General features: G+C 58.5%; 1 protein-coding gene across 2 annotated transcripts in view; it reads right to left on the bottom strand.

Annotated features, from left to right (window-relative positions):
* Positions 1–18018, bottom strand: part of ADCY1 (adenylate cyclase 1) — a 57095-nt gene extending 39077 nt beyond the window's left edge. For both annotated transcript variants that reach the window (XR_013995374.1, XM_081080111.1), the window contains exons 1-4: positions 17369–18018; positions 10384–10533; positions 7562–7680; positions 3801–3912 (exon numbers count right to left, since the gene is read on the bottom strand). Coding sequence is in view for 1 of the 2 variants with exons in the window: in XM_081080111.1 (XP_080936237.1) it covers positions 3801–3912; positions 7562–7680; positions 10384–10533; positions 17369–17989 (1002 nt within the window). In the remaining variant the exon portion in view is untranslated. The remainder of the gene's footprint in view (positions 1–3800; positions 3913–7561; positions 7681–10383; positions 10534–17368) is intronic.
* Between the last annotated feature and the right edge of the window lie 236 nt (positions 18019–18254).

Raw genomic sequence — 18254 nt, 5'->3', positions numbered from 1 at the left:
TCACGGCTGACCACAGCTCACCACCAAGCAGGCTTCAGGCCCAAGCGTGGCCAGCTCTGAAAGCTCACAGGACTAGCTGCCATTTGCAGGGGACGTGAGGATAAAGTGGGGAGTCCTCACAGCTGCCCGCTGAGACCTGGCCCCTGAATCAGGCCCAAGGAAGTGTCCGGAGCCAGGGACATGAGGAGGCGTGGACATTAATACACATGTGAGCTAGGAACTCAGCGGGCAGGTCTCTGGCCCTAGACCTGCTTCCATGGGTCCCTTCTGCAGATATCCGAGCAGCGCGGAGAACTGAAAACACTGCACTCACTAACACAGGTCACAGCAGTCACCTTTCCGGAGTCAGAGGTTGAACGACACGCCGACCACGCCCTGAGGTATGCTTTGAGCTATCGTCCGTCCGTCCATCTGCCCGTCCATGCAGAAGCGGCCCCACAGCCGAGCAGGGCCTCCCACCCGCTCCTCACACTCCTGTCCCACTGTTCCTGGGGGCGGGTCCTCGGGTGTCACCAGGGCTCCCAGGTGTCCGTGTTTCGGGACAGCACGGACCGGCTGGCCCACAGGCAGGCGTCCCGGAGGAGAGCCCACCAGCAACTCAACGAGCCCCATGGATGTGGACACTCAGATCCGAGAGGAAGTGCCTCCCACACTTGTCCGGCCCCAAATGCCCAGTGACACGAGGGACCAGTGGGCTACCTGCACCGTCCTGAATCCCACGTGTCCCTGCCGTGTGCAGGGACAGCCCCACGGGGGCTGAGAAGCTTCAGCAGTGTGACGGGCTCTGCACAGAAACAGCCCCTGAAGTATTCCGGGCTCATGACCAGAGCCCAGGATGGGCTTCCATCACCTGTCACGCTGGGGGGTGAGAACAGGACCCATGCAGACGGCTCACGGACACGAGGCCACGCCGGGTACAGACTTGTCCCCGCAGCGGGCATGTGGCCTCCTGGAACCAGCCGACTACACATGTGCCTTGTGTAGCCACTCCCTTTCCCACTAAGAGACCTGACATCCAGAAGGGTCCCTCCCCCCCACAGGTGTGGAACGACACTGAGCCCCAGACAGGTGTCTCCCCGTCGGCTCAGACGGACGTGACCAGCTTCCCAAGTATACGGGGCATCAGAGCAAAAGCAAATCTAAAATGCATTCAGTAAGTGGGGGAAAGGTCAAAAGCACTGTGGACTTCTGCAGCCTGTCCGTGGATGAGGGGCAAACAAACCATGTGCCACCCTGGAGCCCAAGGCAAACACGCTCCATGCTCCGGCAGGCATCTCATGAGGAAAGGTGTGTTTGCCGCACAGCTGTGTGTACCTTCCACGCCTGCACACCTGATGGGCCTGCGCCCCCCCCACACACACACCAGGCGCGCAGACAAGACGGCCCAAGAAGACTAGAGAATATATTCTAAATATATACAGTTCCATCAATGCACAAAGGAACCAAGAAAAAGCAGTAAATGGACGGGATGGGGCTGTTGTAATCTGGAGCGCCCTCACAGTCACCTGACAAGGGGACAGGTCCACACTGAACCTGTGGAGATGGGAGTGTCTGCATGGTTGCTGCTCCATGGACGAACGGCAGCAGTGGAGACTGTCCAGAAGGAAACAGAAGGAAAAAAGAATCCAAAATGTAAAATAAGAGCATCTGAGCTCTGGGGCTCCTGGGGTCCCCGAGGGGACGGGGAGGGGGTACAAAAGGTATTTAGAAAAGGATGGTATTTAGATCAAGGTGCCAGATTAGATTTTAAGAAAGCAAAACCCAACACTTAAAGTCAACATTTTACATAGAAAGAGAGATTAAAGACAAAAGGATGGGAGAAGCTTCCCTCCTGACGAGAATCACAGGATACTCAGAATGCTGTATTAACAGGAGACCGGATCACAGAGCGCAGAGGAGGATCAGGAAGAAGAGGGTAATTTCTTCGTGAGAAAAGACTTAATTCAGCATGAGGAGCTAACAATCCTAAATGTTTACAAATCTGATAGCAGAACTTGGGAAAACATGGAGCCAAAGCCGGTAGGACTGAGGAGAAGTGGGGCCGACGACCAGGTTGGAGAGCCCGGGTTCCTCTCTCACTCACCAGGAGCAAGTCCCACAAAACCCTAAAGGTCCCCACACATGGGCACCGCACCAGCCAACTGGCCTACCCGCTGTCCACAAAACATTCCTGAACACAAGATTTCTAGAAAAGCAGGAGACACAGTATTTTCCAGCGTACATGGGTCATTCACTATTTCTGGGCCATAAATTGAAGAGGATTCAAATTTAAAAAGTATGTTTTCTGGAATAATGGAATTAAATTTGAAGTAAAAAATAGAAATATCTTTGGAAAATCCCCCCCAAAAAAATCCATTGGGTCTAAGGATCAAAAGAGAAATTAGAAAATTTTTTGAACTGAATAAAAATAAAAAAACAACAGAAATTTGGGGACGCTGCTAACACAGTATGTCAGGGGATATTCACAGCTAAACATTTCTATTACAAGAGAAAAAAGATCTCAAATCAATGGCCTCAGCTTCTACCTTAAGAAACTACAAAACAAAGAGCAACATAAAACCAAAATACGCAAAAGAAACAAAATAATACAAATCAGACAGAAAATTCATAAAAATAGAAGACTGGAGAAATCAATGAAACCAAAAGCAACTTCTTTAAGAAAATCAATAACACTGACAAACGCCAAGCCTGAATGATCAGGGGAAAAGGGAAGACACAAATTACCAAAATCAGGAACAGGAGAAGTGACAGCACTACAGAGTGTAGATAGTAAAAGGGTAACAAGAGATACTGTGAATAACTTTATTCTAGTAATTTTTACAGCTTAGATTAAATGAACAGATTCCTTGGAAGACGAAAAAAGAACTACCAAGCTCATTCGAGGAAGAAGAAAAAGGATAACCTGACTAGCCTTATTTAAAGAAATTTAATTTGTAGTTAAAAACTTCCATGAACAAAAGTGCAGGCCCAGATGGATTTACACATTTAAGAAAGAAATTATACCAATTCCACACAAACTATTCCAGAAAACTGAACAGGAGGAAATAGCCCCGAGCTCTTCTGCGAGATAAGCACCACGTTCACATCACATAAAGACAACCTAAGAAAAGAAAGCCACCAAATAACGTCCTTCAGGAACATAAATGGGAAAATTCTAAATAAAATGTTAGCAAATCAAAGCCCACAACACATGAAAAAGGTAAGATAGTCTGTCCAAGTCGGGCTGGTGCCAGGAAGGCAATGCTGTTCTGACGTTCTACCATAAACCGACGTTATCCATCATATTAGCAGAATAAAACTGAAAACCATAGCACATCGCTGTAGACGCAATCCAACATTGGACAAAACCCGGCATCCACTTCTGAGAGAAACAAAATGAGAATAAAAGGAAATTCCACAACTTCATAAAAAGCATCCACAAACCGTGGGGCTAGCATCACACTTAGAGATGAAAGACTGATGCCCTTTCCCTGTTGCCATCAAGCAAAGGAGGCAGCTCAGGCCTGCTGCAGGGCCTCCGCCAAGGCCGGCGAGCAAGAGGCTGTGATGGCAACCACGTCCCCACGGGCGGCCACAGCCTCACCGCACTGCCAGCCCGCATGGGCCTGGAGCCCTTCACAGCAAGAGCTGGCTGGGCGCATGAACGGCTTTCTGTCTGCAAACCCAGCACGCGGCCCCAGGAAACGCGTCACTGAGCAGGGAGCTGACACAGCGGTGACCATGTTGGGCAAGCCCACCTCTCAGGCAGGCGGGACCCCAGACCCAGCTCCAACGACGTTGGAACACAGGGCTGCGCTTACCGTGGCCAGCTCATCAAACTTGCCGAAGAGCTCGTTCAGCAGCTTCACCAGCTCCTGGGCAGTGCACTGGGACGCCAAGCCCGTGAAGCCCACGATGTCCGCAAAGAGGATGCTGTAAGAGAGGGGGTGCTGCGGCCGCCACCCTGCAGGACACACGCCGCCCCTGCAGCCGCCTCCAAACAGCCTCCCGTTATTCCTCAACCCAGGCTAGAAGCCAAGGCTCTGTCCTTCCCATTCTACAGGCTGGGAGAAGCCAGACTCCTCGTGGTCATGGAGGGAGGGGACGCTGCAGCCATCCAGCGCTCCCGCTGACTCCCCCCCCCAGGGTATGGGGGAGCAGCTCCATGTCCACTGGACTTCCCCCTTCCCAGGGTGGCCCCATAACAGTTGTAGCTAGTGGCACAGGAGCAGGAGTGACATGCTTTTAAGAAGTAAGGGGTCGTCTGCACCCTCTTTCATCTCCTGCCAGCTGACACAGGTGACACGAGGCCTGCACATTGTTGGAGCCTGACAGTGGATTACTGTGCTGTGCAGATGACAAGGGCACACCTCCCTTGGAGGGGGGAGTGAGGGAGGGAGGACTCAGAAGTACAAACAGCATGTGCAAAACTCAGGTGGGCGAGAAACCGCACAATGGCTTGGCAAACGCCAAGAGCTGCAGACGGGCCAGAACTCGGGTACAAGCTGTAAGCCGTGCAGCACGTCTCCAGGATGAAGACTCCCAGAGCCAACCCAGGAAGGGCAGGAGGGGAGCAGGGTGAAAGCTGGGACCCTGCATCATTCACGGCAACGGGACCCCAGGCAACCTGTCTAGCACTCCACCCACCAGTCCTTCTTCTGGAAAATAAGGACGAGACTGGAGTCCATCTCAGAGGCTGTAAGGGTTAAATGCATTAACAAGTGTAAGGCTCTTAAGCTGATTCCCTGCACCTAATCAGAGCAGGGCCTCCTCAGGCCTTCCCTGAGCGTGTGCACAGCCTACGCTTGCCTTCTGCTCCAGAAACATCTCCAGAGCCTTTCAGAGTGCCCATGGACATCTCGTTCCTCAGCTTTTCCGTTGTTCTTGATTCCCTAGCTTCTTGCCTCACTGGTCGTGCTGCCTAAGGCAGCTCTGAGGCTAAACAGTTACCACTGATTGTTTTGATCCAACACCCTGAACAGGTGCTGTTCACACTGAGCTTTGATCAGCCCCCATAAAGACAAGTCCGTGCTCGCAGGACGTCCAGGGGACTTCCAATCGAACTATAAGTGTTATCTGACAAAGGGGCTGTGAAAGTGACCGCCCCTGCGGGGGCTGTCAGGCTGCAGGTTTCCACTGTGATCGCAGCTGTGGGTTTTCAAAGCCATCGTGAGGCTATGGTGAGAGAGATGGGACAGGGCGACTGAGAAGTCGGCAGAGCTCCCTGTTCTTACCAACAGTTAGCTGTTTTTCTTAAATCTCCCTGAATTCTTGCAAAGCTTTGGTTAATTTCCCATGTTCTGACAATGTTGATCCTGACCACGTTTGCCAGGATTGCCATTGCGTTTATAAAGAGCAGGGTTTCAGATGTCCTATCCCCCATTCCCGATGGCATCAGCCAGGTATGAATTGTGAATGGCGGCTTAAGTTTGGACTTTAATCCAGGAGCAATGTGGACCCACAGAAGGACTCTAACAAGGGCAGCAAGGAAATCAGTGTGCAGCTGGTATTTGAGCTGGAGAAAGACGGCTCCGACACATGCCGGAGGGTGGCCAGAGGGTGGCCAGAGGGGGTAGGGTGGGGCTGGCGCCTCCTGCCGCAGGGAACCTCAGCTTCGTCTCCTGTCGTGCCCGTATCCAGCACACGGGCCCACAAGCTGCTGGCAACAAGGCTCCCGCCAGGGATTAAGAGTGGAGACTTTCAGCCGTAAAGGGAGGTGGTGACTGGCCACACCCACGATTATTGTCCCAGGTCAGAGGAGAGGCGGGGAGAGGCACTTGGGCACCCATGCACCATGCCCACCTCCACCTGCAGGTGGACCCAGGTGACATCTGATGCCTTCCCTACTGCGTGCAGAAGCTTTGCCACAGGAGGCACTTCCTGGAATGTTCTGGTCTTCTCAGCAGAGGCTGGGTCGCTATATTGCGTCCTTACCACTAAGGAGAGGCATGGGCCAATGGGAAAAGTCTAAGCAGTTGTCACCTGACGTCAGCCAACCCCAGGTCCAGCCTCAGCCCCTGCTCACTGGGTGGGGTGTCCTCATACTTGCCTCACTTGCTGGACCTGTTTCCTCTCCTGGAGGTGACAATGCTGGTGGACCACTGGGCTGTGATGACATCAACGGAACCCAGTGTCTAGAGGAGAGGTACGTCCTCCTGGGCTCAAATGCTGGCCCCCACACGGGGTCTTCAGTGTGCCCCTCTGCAGGGGGACAACACTGGTCCTTACCAAGAGGCCCAACTGTGGGAGCGAGTGTGCCCACAGGTGAGGAGCTCAGGCAGACGGCAGTCAGCCATGCAGGCTCGCACACAGGGAGAGCTCGGGCCCGGGGTGAAGGTGTACCAGCTCCAGCGACCGGCCTGCAGCACTCGACAGAGACAACGAGGGTGTCTCAGCCATTTGTGTCACAGGCCCTAGTGGACAGGGAGGTCTAGCACCCACACCAAGAACCAGCAAAGAACAGGGAACAGGAGAGCGGGATGGGGTGTCCAAACCATCTCCTGCCTGAGTGGGTGCAGTGCCACCCAGACTGGCAACGTTAGGCGGAAGTGCAAGATTTAACATGACAAAATACAGACGCTTTCAAAACAAACAAGCGAAGTTGAGAGAGTCTAAGCAAGCTGTTCCCAGCGGGCTGTTTCCTGACCTGTAACAGGGGAACAACAACCCCACCCCAGGGCTGTCGTGAGATGGACAGACTGGAAGAGGAGGACACTCGCCTCAGACCCAGCACCAACTGGAATAATGCTGAGCTGTTAGCCAGATGCAGGAAATTCCCAGCCCAAAATGCCACTCACTGCTCAACACCACTTAGCGCCAGAGCTCCAACCTCTCTGGCCAACACAGGAAAGAGGAGTTGCTGAATAATCAAAAACAGCAGCTGTGACAGGTGTCACCTGAGAAGCCACCACTCCACCCCCCTTGTGGGCCCTGCTTCCTGCCAGGCAGGTGCTCACCTGGATCTGCTAACACATACCTGCCCCCTCCTCCCCTCAAACTGGGGCCTTCTGCACACCTCAGCCATCACCTCCCACCTCCATCACCTCTCACCTCCATCACCTCCCACCTCAGCCATCACCTCCCACCTCCAACACCTCCCACCTCCATCACCTCCCACCTCAGCCATCACCTCCCACCTCCATCACCTCCCACCTCCATCACCTCCCACCTCAGCCATCACCTCCCACCTCCATCACCTCCCACCTCCATCACCTCCCACCTCAGCCATCACCTCCCACCTCCATCACCTCCCACCTCCATCACCTCCCACCTCCATCACCTCCCACCTCCATCACCTCCCACCTCAGCCATCACCTCCCACCTCCATCACCTCCCACCTCCATCACCTCCCACCTCAGCCATCACCTCCCACCTCCATCACCTCCCACCTCCATCACCTCCCACCTCCATCACCTCCCACCTCAGCCATCACCTCCCACCTCCATCACCTCCCACCTCAGCCATCACCTCCCACCTCCAACACCTCCCACCTCCATCACCTCCCACCTCCATCACCTCCCACCTCCATCATCACCTCCAGCTCAGCTCCCAGGCCCACTGCCGCCAGCCAGTGTAGCCCTACCTCACATTGTCGTGCCGCTGGATGTAAATCTTGTGGAAAATCCTCTCAGGGGGCTTCAGGAAGTCCTCCTTCATTTCCATGGCAACGTTCCGGGGCAGGAGGCTCATGAGCAGCCGCTCCTGGATGGGAGCAATGGGCAGCATTATACAGCAGGGCCCTCCCTGTGTATCGTCCACGTGACTACCTGGGACGCGAGGCCAGCACGTAGTCCGGTCCTGCGGGCGTTGCCCGACCCAGGCCTGGATGGTCCTGCGCAGGTAACTTGCTCCTAGAGTGCTGGGCAGATGCCAGAATCACCTGCAGAAAGCCAGCTGCCCGCGGTACCCCACCTGTTCCCTGAGCTGCTGGCCACGTGCCCCAGTGTCACTGGCATTAGGTCACAGGAAGGAAGCCAGGCAGCCGGCCCCGCTGCTTGCCCCACTGCCCGGCATGAAGAGAGGGACGTCGCGATGGGCCAGGAGAGCCCCTGTACCTTGGGACAGACAGAAAGAAGCAGGTCTGGAGGCCACATGGCATTTTCTCCTGGTCTCCAGGGATCAGTTGTTCTTTCCCCCAGAGGATAGAATAAACACCTGAGCTTTCCCAGACGACTGCCCCCTGGGCAAAGGCTGTCCCCAGTCCCACCACGGACATAGCTCAGCAGCAGAAGGGAATGGGCTGTTGCTATGACTGAATCCATCTCCAGAGGACCATGACAAGTGCCAACCCCACAAGCCCACATACTTTGTGATTCTCCTCTAGGATGCCCCTGGGATGACACCTTCATAGAAATGGAGCAGTTCCCCTGGAAGCCTTGTCTGTGCAACCAGCAGGCCAGGCCTTCTTTCCGGCAAGCTTTCCATTTCTGAGTCAGTGTCTTACTGGTCATAGGGTGCTTTGGGCTTTCTTCTTCTGGGAATTTGACCATTTTGTCTAAGCTTTCAAGTATTCTGGCATCAGATCATTCTGAGTGTTTCCCTATTATCTATTTTTAACCTGCCTTTGTCTGCGGCCGAGCTTTCCTGTCCCTGATGCTCTCCTTTCTGTCTGCTCTTTCTTCTTGATCCAGGTCTTGGAGGCTTTTCTATTTCAAAGAATCAATTTTGACATTTTGTTCTGAAACTGAAGGCCTCTTAAAGATCTCCACAGCCTTTGGGATGTGTCCCCGGGTGTCCATAAGCCAGGACCTCCGTGTGAGCCTGTGCAGCATGAGGACACCTGAGACATGGTGGCAGGGCATTCTGGGCTCCAGCCATCACCCTCTGCCACTGGCCACTTTGTCACTTGCTTCATTCTCCTACCCAGTCAATTACATTCTCTGAGCCAGCCCCTGTACTCAAATTTATAAAACAGAACACAGTTTCTTTAGCTTAACTATGAAGCAGAGGCCTGAAATTAGCTTTAAAGAACCAAGAACCCCGACGGGAAGGACAGACACATCTCTATTCTGCCAGGACCCTTTCCTGCGGCCCGGCTTCTTCTGAGACAGAGGGTGTGGCATCGCTTCAGCCTCCCCGAGTCCCTCTCAAGGGGTCACCTCAGGGACTGAGCAGCAGGGCAGGGTGGTCAAAGTGCAGCAGAGAATCATCTGGAAGCATGTAACTGTTCAGCGGGCAGACACGGCCCTTCCCACCATCCCCTGGCCCCTCTGGTTCTGTGGGCTGCCCTGAGCAGGACGGACGGCTGCCCCAATATGTGCACTTACAGAAACAGTGGAGGGGCCTGGCTCTCTGAAACCAGTCCGGGGAGGCCACGTGTGTCTGTGTCGGCAGGAAGCAGGGCAGGAAACCAATCAAAACTCGGATATTTGCACCAAAGAAGTCACACTTTCTTTTAAAATTTTGTCCCCTGACTGCAGGGCTCTCAGTTCTAACCCACAAAGAAGGGGAGGGCTACCCCTCATGCTGCCGCAAATATCACCTTCGTCACAGCGTTGCTGCCAACTCAGTCACTCAGGCCCAGGCCGCGCAGGGACAATCCTGGCGCGCAGCTTGAGCAGTGACGCTCACAGCTCACCGTTCCCTGGGACAATCAGAGATTGTCCCCCAGCCCTGGGGTGAGGCGCCCTACGACCTGGGTCAAAAAGGAACTGGTCAGCCTGGGCCAGAACAATCTTGGCACCGAGTCTGTAATCAGTGAGAGGGGCCGAGAGCCCAGGAGCAGAGTGGAGCAGGCGCCATGCTTCTTAGGCTTCCGTCTGCTGGTTCCTGTCCCCAAACAAACAGCTGGCAGCTGGGACAGACAGAATCTATCACTGGGGAGTGCATTTCAGAACCAGTCCCCGCTCTGCCCTCCCGAAAGTGGCGGCCACACTGTGCAAGTCCGTCCCGCTTTACAGACGGAAGCAGTAGCCGCACCTCTGCCACATGAGCACCCTGCACAGGAGAGAACACGACGATTCTCCCAGTACGTCTGCCCACCCACCTGTAGGCCCTCACCTCTGCACTGAGCCCACACCCGCATCTCACGGGTCTCCTGCTGCACATGTCGCGCCGGCCGCACTGTCACACGCACGTCCCTCCACGTGTGCACGGCCGGTCACGCTCAGCTCCTCCAATCTCCTCCACTGAGGTCACAGCAAATTAAAGGCCCCCCCCCCATGCACCAAGAATATGCCCCAGGCAGCTGCTCCTTCTCCTCCCAGACTCCACCCGCTCCAGGACCCTGTTCCCAGCCCCTCCAGCCCCAGCCCTGCGTGTCCTGCCACCTGCAGAAGCTGATGGCACTCCTGCCCCACACAGTCATCAGTGAAGAGCTGGGCCCCCAGCAGCCTCTCCCATGACAGGGCCCAGCCCCACCCCACCCTCAGTGCCCCTGTCCCTGAGTGGGGCCCGCGCTCCGACCTGCTTCTCATTCTCATCCTCCAGCTTCAGCCGGTCCTCGATGCAGCTCCGGGCCAGCAGGAAGGCCCTCCGCTGGGAGCGCTCGGCCAGGACTCTCACGAAGACCCCGTACATGTTCACGCCCACGAAGAGCAGGGCGTTGGCGCTGAGCTGGAAGGGAGAGGACAGCGAGACACTAGCAAGGGCCTGGCTCCAGAGTCCTCACAGCCTCCAGCTCACAGCCACAGAGGAAACCCCGGTATCTGCCCCCACGGGGTTTGTGAGAGCTGTTCCAAACGCCTGCCCATCGCCGCACACATGGAGGGTTTCCGTGTCTGATGGAGCCAGGCACTGCCGGCAGGCTCCCAGGGCCCTGCTCCTTGTGAAGTAGCCAGAAATCCACCTCACCTAGGACTGTCTGCTGCTTACATCACACAGAACAAAACAAATACAATTGCCGGCCAGCCACAGGTCGTGGTCACAGGGCTCCAGGCATTGAGGGTGGGATGGCCTGGCCAGGAAGAGCTGCAGGACAAGCAGACAGGAAACCAAGAGTCGTATGGACGGACCCCTGGCAGCACCTCGGCTGGGGCTGGACTGGAGGCAGGGGCCGGGGAGACACCAGCCACGGGGTCTCCAGCCTCGAGAGGGCAGAGGCCACGAGGAGGAGAGATGAGGAAACACAGAGGGGTTGGGGCTGCTTGTGTCCTACTCCAGGTGATAGGACAGCCTCAAAGACATGTCCCTCAGTGGGGTGGACATAAAGGGCTGTAGTCAGCAAGGACTTCCACCTAGAAACATGAGAGCTGTTCACAGGAGGTGACAGAGAGAGACGAAGCCCATGAATCCATAAACCCCAGCACTCAGCCAACATCTCCAGAAAACAAGAGTGAACTCATTTCAACAATGTGAAGGGAGCCAAACGCGCTGGGCTGCCACCCCCGAGGCATAACTGCCCTGCCTGTCATGCCCCAAACATTTTTGGATGTTACAACAATACAAAATAACCCTCGGACCAGGCCTAAAGCAACACTGTATCCCAAAGAACAGTTTGCAGACATAACAGAAAGCACTTATGATTACCGGACTGAAAATAAAAAACATTGTTTAGAATCAGCGACACTATGTTACATTATCTGCACCGGCAGCAGTGTCTTCCTTCTGTGGATGTCATTGTCCCCTTTCCTTTCTCATAAACACCCATCACCTTTGTCTCCTCATCCGAACACCATTCAGGCTTCTGCCTCAATCAGTGCTGCCCAAATAGCTGTTCTTATTGTTCTCAACACAAGCTGTCGCCTGTCACTCTGAAAGGCCCTTCATTTTTTAGGATAACACTTGTCAGCAAGGGGACAGAGCCAGGTCAGTGCCACAAACACCTGACAGAGAGGATGCGCACAGCTTAACATCTCAGGCAGACGTGAGGGAAAGCATTCCTCCTGGACGGATGTGTCATAAGGTTTTCCTCATGAAAACCCCTGTGCCAGCCAGAGGGACGGACAGCCACCCACCATGAGGGGTCTAGGGGATTGGCTGAAGGTCCTCTGCAAACAGTGCCCACTCTGACCCCGATCGTCCGCACGTGACCTTGGACATCTCCAGTTCTCTTAGCCTGGGCGCTCTCCCCTATCTAGCACTCCAGGCTTGTGGCTGTGGTGCCGGCACCAGCTTCTCAGCGGGCTGGGTGGCCAGCTCTGGCTGTGCCCGGGGGCCATGTGCGGTCCTGGTGATCAAGGGGGCTTTCCTGCCCTTTAACAGACCGTCTGCTGTGTTTGGCCATATGCTAATGCCAGTCTGTTTACAAAGGCACTTGACGGGTGACAGTTGGAAGACCGGCAAATATGAAACAATAAAGTGCATCTTTGTGGAGTCAATATTTAAATCATGCTGAGTGTATTAAAGTGCCCACAGACACAGCAATGGGCACAGCCATGGCACAAGCCACACTTCTCCTTCCAGGAGACACGATCCTTCTGGCTCCCACATGTCGCTCCCGGCTTTATTTTAACATCTTGAACATGCAGAACATGTGACACATAGGACACCCTGCCAGGCGGCAGCAGCGCCTCCCAAAACGCTCTCCCTGCCTGGCACCTGCGACTCTGAGGGCCCCTGCAGCAGAGCTCTCAGCTGTCATCTCCTCAGGACACTGCAGGTCACACTCATGGGCCAGACAGACACAGCTTTTCCAGGAAGCACGGCCTCAGCTCGCCCAGAAAGGGGACAGGGGAAGGCAGGCGACCCCACCGAGGTCAGGGAGGGCCGAGGGCTGAGGGGCAGGACAGTTTGGTCAAGGAGGAAAGCACTAGTGGAGTAGGGACGGTCACCCCTCCACACCCACTCTACTCCAGCCATGATAACCCCCCAGGGAAACCGTCAACCCACTGGGTGCTCACTGAGCAGCCAGCGGCGTGGCCGAGAGGGGATGTTGGGTCACTGGCAGCAAAACAGGCTGAGAGGGACCTGAGCTCAGGGAAAAGCACATGTTGGGACTGCAGGAGGTGGCAGGGCTGCACAGCAGCGAGGACGGCGGGGCTGGCCAGTGACGGGTAGCCACCCCACGGCTGGTCTCTGGGCTGCGGTGCGGCTGAGAAGGCCAGCCTGTGGCGGTGCAGCCTGTGGTCAGCGCTCTCCGAGCCCCCGTGCCAGCCCTTTCCCCTCCTGAGCTGAGGAAACCCATTCCCCTCCCCCACAGTGCCAGCTACTGCTCTTGGGGCCTGGCCCCTCCTCATGTCCCACAGTTCCTTTGGGGTGCCACCTTTGATGCTCCCTGACCCCCAATCTGACGAGTGGCAGCAGGTCCTGCCCCAGGACGCTGCCCGCAGGAGTGCCCACGCCCCTCCCCGCCCCCACCCTCCGCAATCGGCCCAGCTCCCCCGGCCCTCCCCCGGCTGGGCTCTGCGGGTGGGCTCTCAGTGAGCACTGGCCAGCACCTTGGCCTCTTTGTGGGCCACTGTCCCTGACAACCCTTCTGGAGCCCACAGCACACAGCCCCACGACCGCAGTGGGCCCATGTTCCTGGGCAGTGACCTGTCCTCACTGTCCCCACCATCGTAGCTGTGGGAGGAGACAGAGCCTGGGGACCAAACAAGGACCAGGTAACAGCGGCAGCAGAGGCTCCCCCCCCCCCATGCAGACCCCAGCAGGCAGTGGTGGGAGCGGTTTGCAGGCCACTTAGAGAGGCAGACAGGGGTGCACATCTCACCAGGGCCGAGGACGCAGGAGCCAGGCACGCACCGCCCCAGGGCGAGCTGCCACTGTCCATATTTGGGGGGAAGACACAGGTTTAGAGAGGTCCAGCCTCCCTGAGGTCACCAGACCAGCAGGCACATAACTGCAGTGCCTGCCCCACCCCAGGTGCCATCTCTGGTTCCAGGGCTGGGAGGATGGGCTTTGGGGGTCCCATGGACCCTACATAGGCTCTGGTGGGCTCAGGACTGCCGGACTGATGGCCCTGGTGGGGAGCGGGGTGTGGCCATGGCTCCGCCTCCCCTCGTCCTCCACACAGGGCAAGAGTAGAGGCTGAGAAAGGGAAGGACCAGGGCAGGGGAGGTCACGTGCCCGGCGGGGCCAAGTGTGAGGTGGCCGAGTGCCTGGCAGGGCTGGGGGAGGAGGGACAACAGGGACGCAGGACGAGGACCCGTCACAAGTGCTGGGGAGGCAGGAAGTGGCCATGACATGGCCTCCAAGAGAATGTGAACAGACTGCCCAGAGGGATGAACTCTAATGCAATGTGCGGGTGGCAGAGACCCCCGGCCATGGCCACTGGCGGACGCAGGGTCTGGAAAGGGTCAGGGCTGAAGGCGGGAGCAGGGACCGGCAGCCTGCAAGGGCCGCTGGAACCACGAGAGCCACACGAGGAGGCCCTGGGAGACGCCGCCCGCACGGAGGCCAACACCACCTTTTAGAAAAAGTGAAAAGTGGACCCCAGCCCTCAAAATAAACACTATAATTAAGAAAATCAGTAAGGTCCCTTTTGAGATTTTCTCATCATCTTAGTTAGCTTCCCTTCTGCCATCTTTGGGGTTAGATTACAGATGTGTGTGAGCAGTTGATGGGGCCATAAAACAGCCAGTATATCAGTTTGCCAAGACAACTACTACTGAGTCCCCGGTCGTTGTCCTTCGGCCAGGGCCCCCGGCCCCAGCAGAGGGAGGCAGCTGTCCTCACTCCCTCCCGGCAACACCCCTGCCATTTCTGTTCACTCCACATCCTGCCCCCGGAGGGGCTGGCACTGAATGGTGTTAGGACATCAGAGGCTTCTCAGACTGAGCCGAGCCACTTCTGAGCGCCAAGGAGACGCTGCAGACTTAGAATCAAAACCAAAAGCCCCCGGAGTGTCTGAGAGCCTGCTTCCCAGCATGCCATCAGCTCGGCTCGAATAAACTCCCACAAAAATTCTCAAACTAAAGCAAGCTCTTTCCAGACAGGGGCTATGCCGGAGATAGGGACCCCCTCCCCTGTAGGGTGCCCACAGGAAGGACCCCCAGCCACAAGGGGTCCTGCCCTGCACGGGGATGCTGCACCCACTTTCTGCACGCTCTCAGCTCCCCAGCATGAAGGCTGGCCTGGGCTCTACAGAGCCCCAATCACAGGGCCAGCACCCCAGATGCCGCACAGCAGGGCAGCAGGAGACTGAAGGAAACCCCAAGATCCTCCTTGCAGGGGCCAGAGGTGCTCGGAGCCCCCTGCCCCTGTCTGTCCCCAGAGCACCCTATGTCCAGCGTGCGTGTGACATGCTGCTTCTGTGCAGCAAAGACGGCCTCGTGCATCGTCCTTCTTCAGCCTCTGAAGAAGGGCATCCTCCTGCTCTGAGGCCTCTGCCCCCCAAATTCACGGTGCCGAGGAAGCCACTGTCAGCAGGCTCCTGCCCCACAGGGTGGAGGGGAGACGTGGAGCAGGGAGAGGCGGGGCGCGGGCTTTGTAAACATGGGTGCTGTCTTCTTCACTCGTCTCAAGACAGAGTCCCAGACTCCCAGACTGCCTAACAGGGGTGGGGGGCGTCCCTGGGCACCATCGAGTCCCCTCACCAGGTGCTCCTCTGCACCCACCACCATCAATTTGTCACTGTCGCCACCACTGCCATCTACTCGAGAATTTGAATGCATTCTAAAGAAGCCAAAAGATTTAGAAATGGCAGGAATTTTCGAAAACAAGCTTTTCTGGCATGAACATCTCACCTTCACCACAGCCCTGCAGAATAGCCGTCATGCCCCTTATACAGGTGCGGAAACTGAGGCTCAGCGAGGGAAAGGCCTGTATTGCTCAGGAGGGCACAGCCAGGAGCAGTGAACCCCAGACGTCTGCTCCCTAAGATGGCGCCCGTCTTCCTGGGGAGGGGCCAGCGCTCCCTGGGCCTCAGGCTCCTTTGCCGACTGTCTCCTCTCTCTTTTCATCTTTTAATTCTCTAACAGGGATGACTGCAGCTGTGTAGGACATCCTCTATGTAAAAAGGAGAGGCTGACAGCACAGCCTTTCACAGAACCAGCTGAACGCTCAGCACCCTGCACCCCCACGGCCCGCCAGCCTGTCAGGTCAGCTCAGGCCCCACCCCACACACACCTGACCTGGTCTCTCTGCCTCTCTTCTGGTCCTTGTGGGGAGGTTGTCCTGGCTGGGGGACACACAACAGAGGGGAGGCTGGCAGGGAGAGAGCTGCAGGAGTGACCCCTGAGAAGGTCACGCAGGCCAGGTGCCACCCACAGGAGGCAAGCAAGAGGCCCGCCTGCAGGAAGCGCTCCCCTGCCCCTCCGTGGGACAGCAGCCCTCTGGCCCTTTCCCTTTCCTCTGTCTCCTCGCTGTTTCTGGCCCTCACCCCTACTTCTCTCTCTGTCTTGCCTCCCCCCTCCAGGTCCCCTCCAGGGGACCCCCCACCCTCCACCCTGCAGCCCTCCCAGCCCCACCCCTCCCTGGGTTCTGAAGTGCAGGCCCAGCATTGTATCCTGTGGCGCCTCTGACCACGTCCAACCCAGGCATCACCGTCTGGGGGCACCTGGCTCCCTCGGGCCGGGTGTGGTGGAGCCTTGGTCCGCCCTAACCCCAGCTGTCCTGTCTGTCCAGTTTCCCTGCTCACTGCCACCCCCATCGCTTCCATCTGCCGCCTTCTCTCCCTCCCTCTTCCTCCTCTGGTTCCCACCACCCTCCTGCCAAAATACATCCCGAGACAGAAGCAGAGCTTCCCTCAGGGACCCGCTCCGAGCCCGGGTGGGCGGGGCTGCGTGGCGGAGGAGCTGGAGAAGCTGCGAAAGCCCCACGCGGCCAAGACGTCTGCTCCAGTCGCAGGGTCCTCGCCTGGGAGGAGCCGGTGGGGAGGGACCGCGCGACCCCATCCTTACCACCATCTAGCCCGCCCCACCCGGATGACGGTGACGAAGTTTGGGTGCCGCGAGCCAGTGCCGAGCCACAGCGGAGCAGGGATCAGAAAACCCTGTGCGACACCGGCAACCCCAGTCCTCCTCGACGGACACGGGTCCACCACGGGACGCCAGAGACTGAAGGGCGTCAAAGTCCTTTCCACTGCCACGTCCCTGGGGGGCCTCGGGGCTGGGAGCGGAGTGTGCGATCCCCGTGCGTGCGCGCGACGCAGGCGCGTGGGAAAAGAGCCCCGAGCCGTGCGCCCAGCCGCTGGGGAACCCTGGCCGCCTGGACCCGCTCTCCGCGCCCACGGTCCGTGCCTCGCTCGGGGATGGGCGCATCCCGAGCGACAGAGCCAAGGTCCAGCCCCGCGTGGCGGCTCGCCAGCTGCCTGACCTTGGAGCAAGCCTTGCCCTCCCCACTCTGGTCTCGGGTCTCCACACTCCACACCCAGCGGCGCTCTGTAGACTGTCACTAGGAAACAGCGGCGCCCCGGGGGCCAGCCCCACTGCGTCTCCGACTCGCTGAGCGACCTTGAGCGCGCCTGCCCCCCCCAGTTCGGGGCCTCAGTTTCCCCACCGGCGCCCTGCGTCCGCGGTCCCCCCCGGGCAGGTGCGCCCGGACCAGATAGGGGGCGCGCGGCGGCACTTACCGTCCTCCAGAGGCGTGGGCGCTTGGCAGGGACCACGGTGGCCGTGACCAGCAGGTGCGACGCGGCCACCACGAGCCCGAAGCCGACGGCCAGCACGCTGCGCACGGGCAGCAGGGCGTAGGACACGAAGGTGAGCAGCAGGAGCTGCCACACGCCCTGGTCGGCCGCCGCGGAGCCCGCAGCCGCCCCGGCGCGGAAGCCCGCGGGGCCGCCGAGCGCGAAGGGGCAGCAGAGCAGCGCGAGGGTGAGGCAGAGCAGCAGCGCGAGCCGGCCGAGGTGCTGCAGCTGCGGCACGCGCAGCGAGCGGACGTTGGTGACGACCAGCAGCGCCAGGAAGAGCGCGCAGTGCACGGGGTGCGAGCCCCCCGCCAGGCCCGGCGCCCGCCCCGGCGCGCCCAGCACGTCCGCCAGCGCCAGCGCGGCCGCCAGCAGGCTGAGCACGGCCAGCGCCCTCAGCGCGGCCGCCTGCTCCACGCGCAGCGTGTAGCCGCGGAACAGCGCCTCCAGCTCGGGGCACGCGAAGCCCTCGGTGCACGCCCGCAGCCCGCGCTCGGCAGCCCGCTCGGCGCCCCCCGGCTCGCCCGCGCCGCCTCCGCCTGGGCCGCGCGGCGCCCCCGCCATCTCAGCGCCATGCAGCGGGCGCGCCCCTCGCCGGCCGGGGCGCCGGGCAGGGCGGGCGGGCGGCGAGGCGCCGGGGCCGCGGGCCAAGCTGGGGCGCCGGCTGCCCCGCGCGCGCGCCCCGAGCGCGTCCCCTCCCTCCCGCCGCGCCTGCGCACTGGCGCCGCCCGCGCCCCCGCCGCGCTCCTCGGGCAACCGCGTTGCGACAGCCGCGCTCGGAGCGGCCGGCTCGGGCGCGCATGGCCCACGCGCGCCCGCAGGCCCCCTG

This window comes from Rhinolophus hipposideros (genome assembly GCF_964194185.1).
Source record: "Rhinolophus hipposideros genome assembly, chromosome: 18".
NCBI classification, from domain to species: Eukaryota; Metazoa; Chordata; class Mammalia; order Chiroptera; family Rhinolophidae; genus Rhinolophus; species Rhinolophus hipposideros.
The sequence above is the reverse complement of the archived record's forward strand: the minus strand, read 5'-3'. Positions and strand labels throughout refer to the sequence as shown.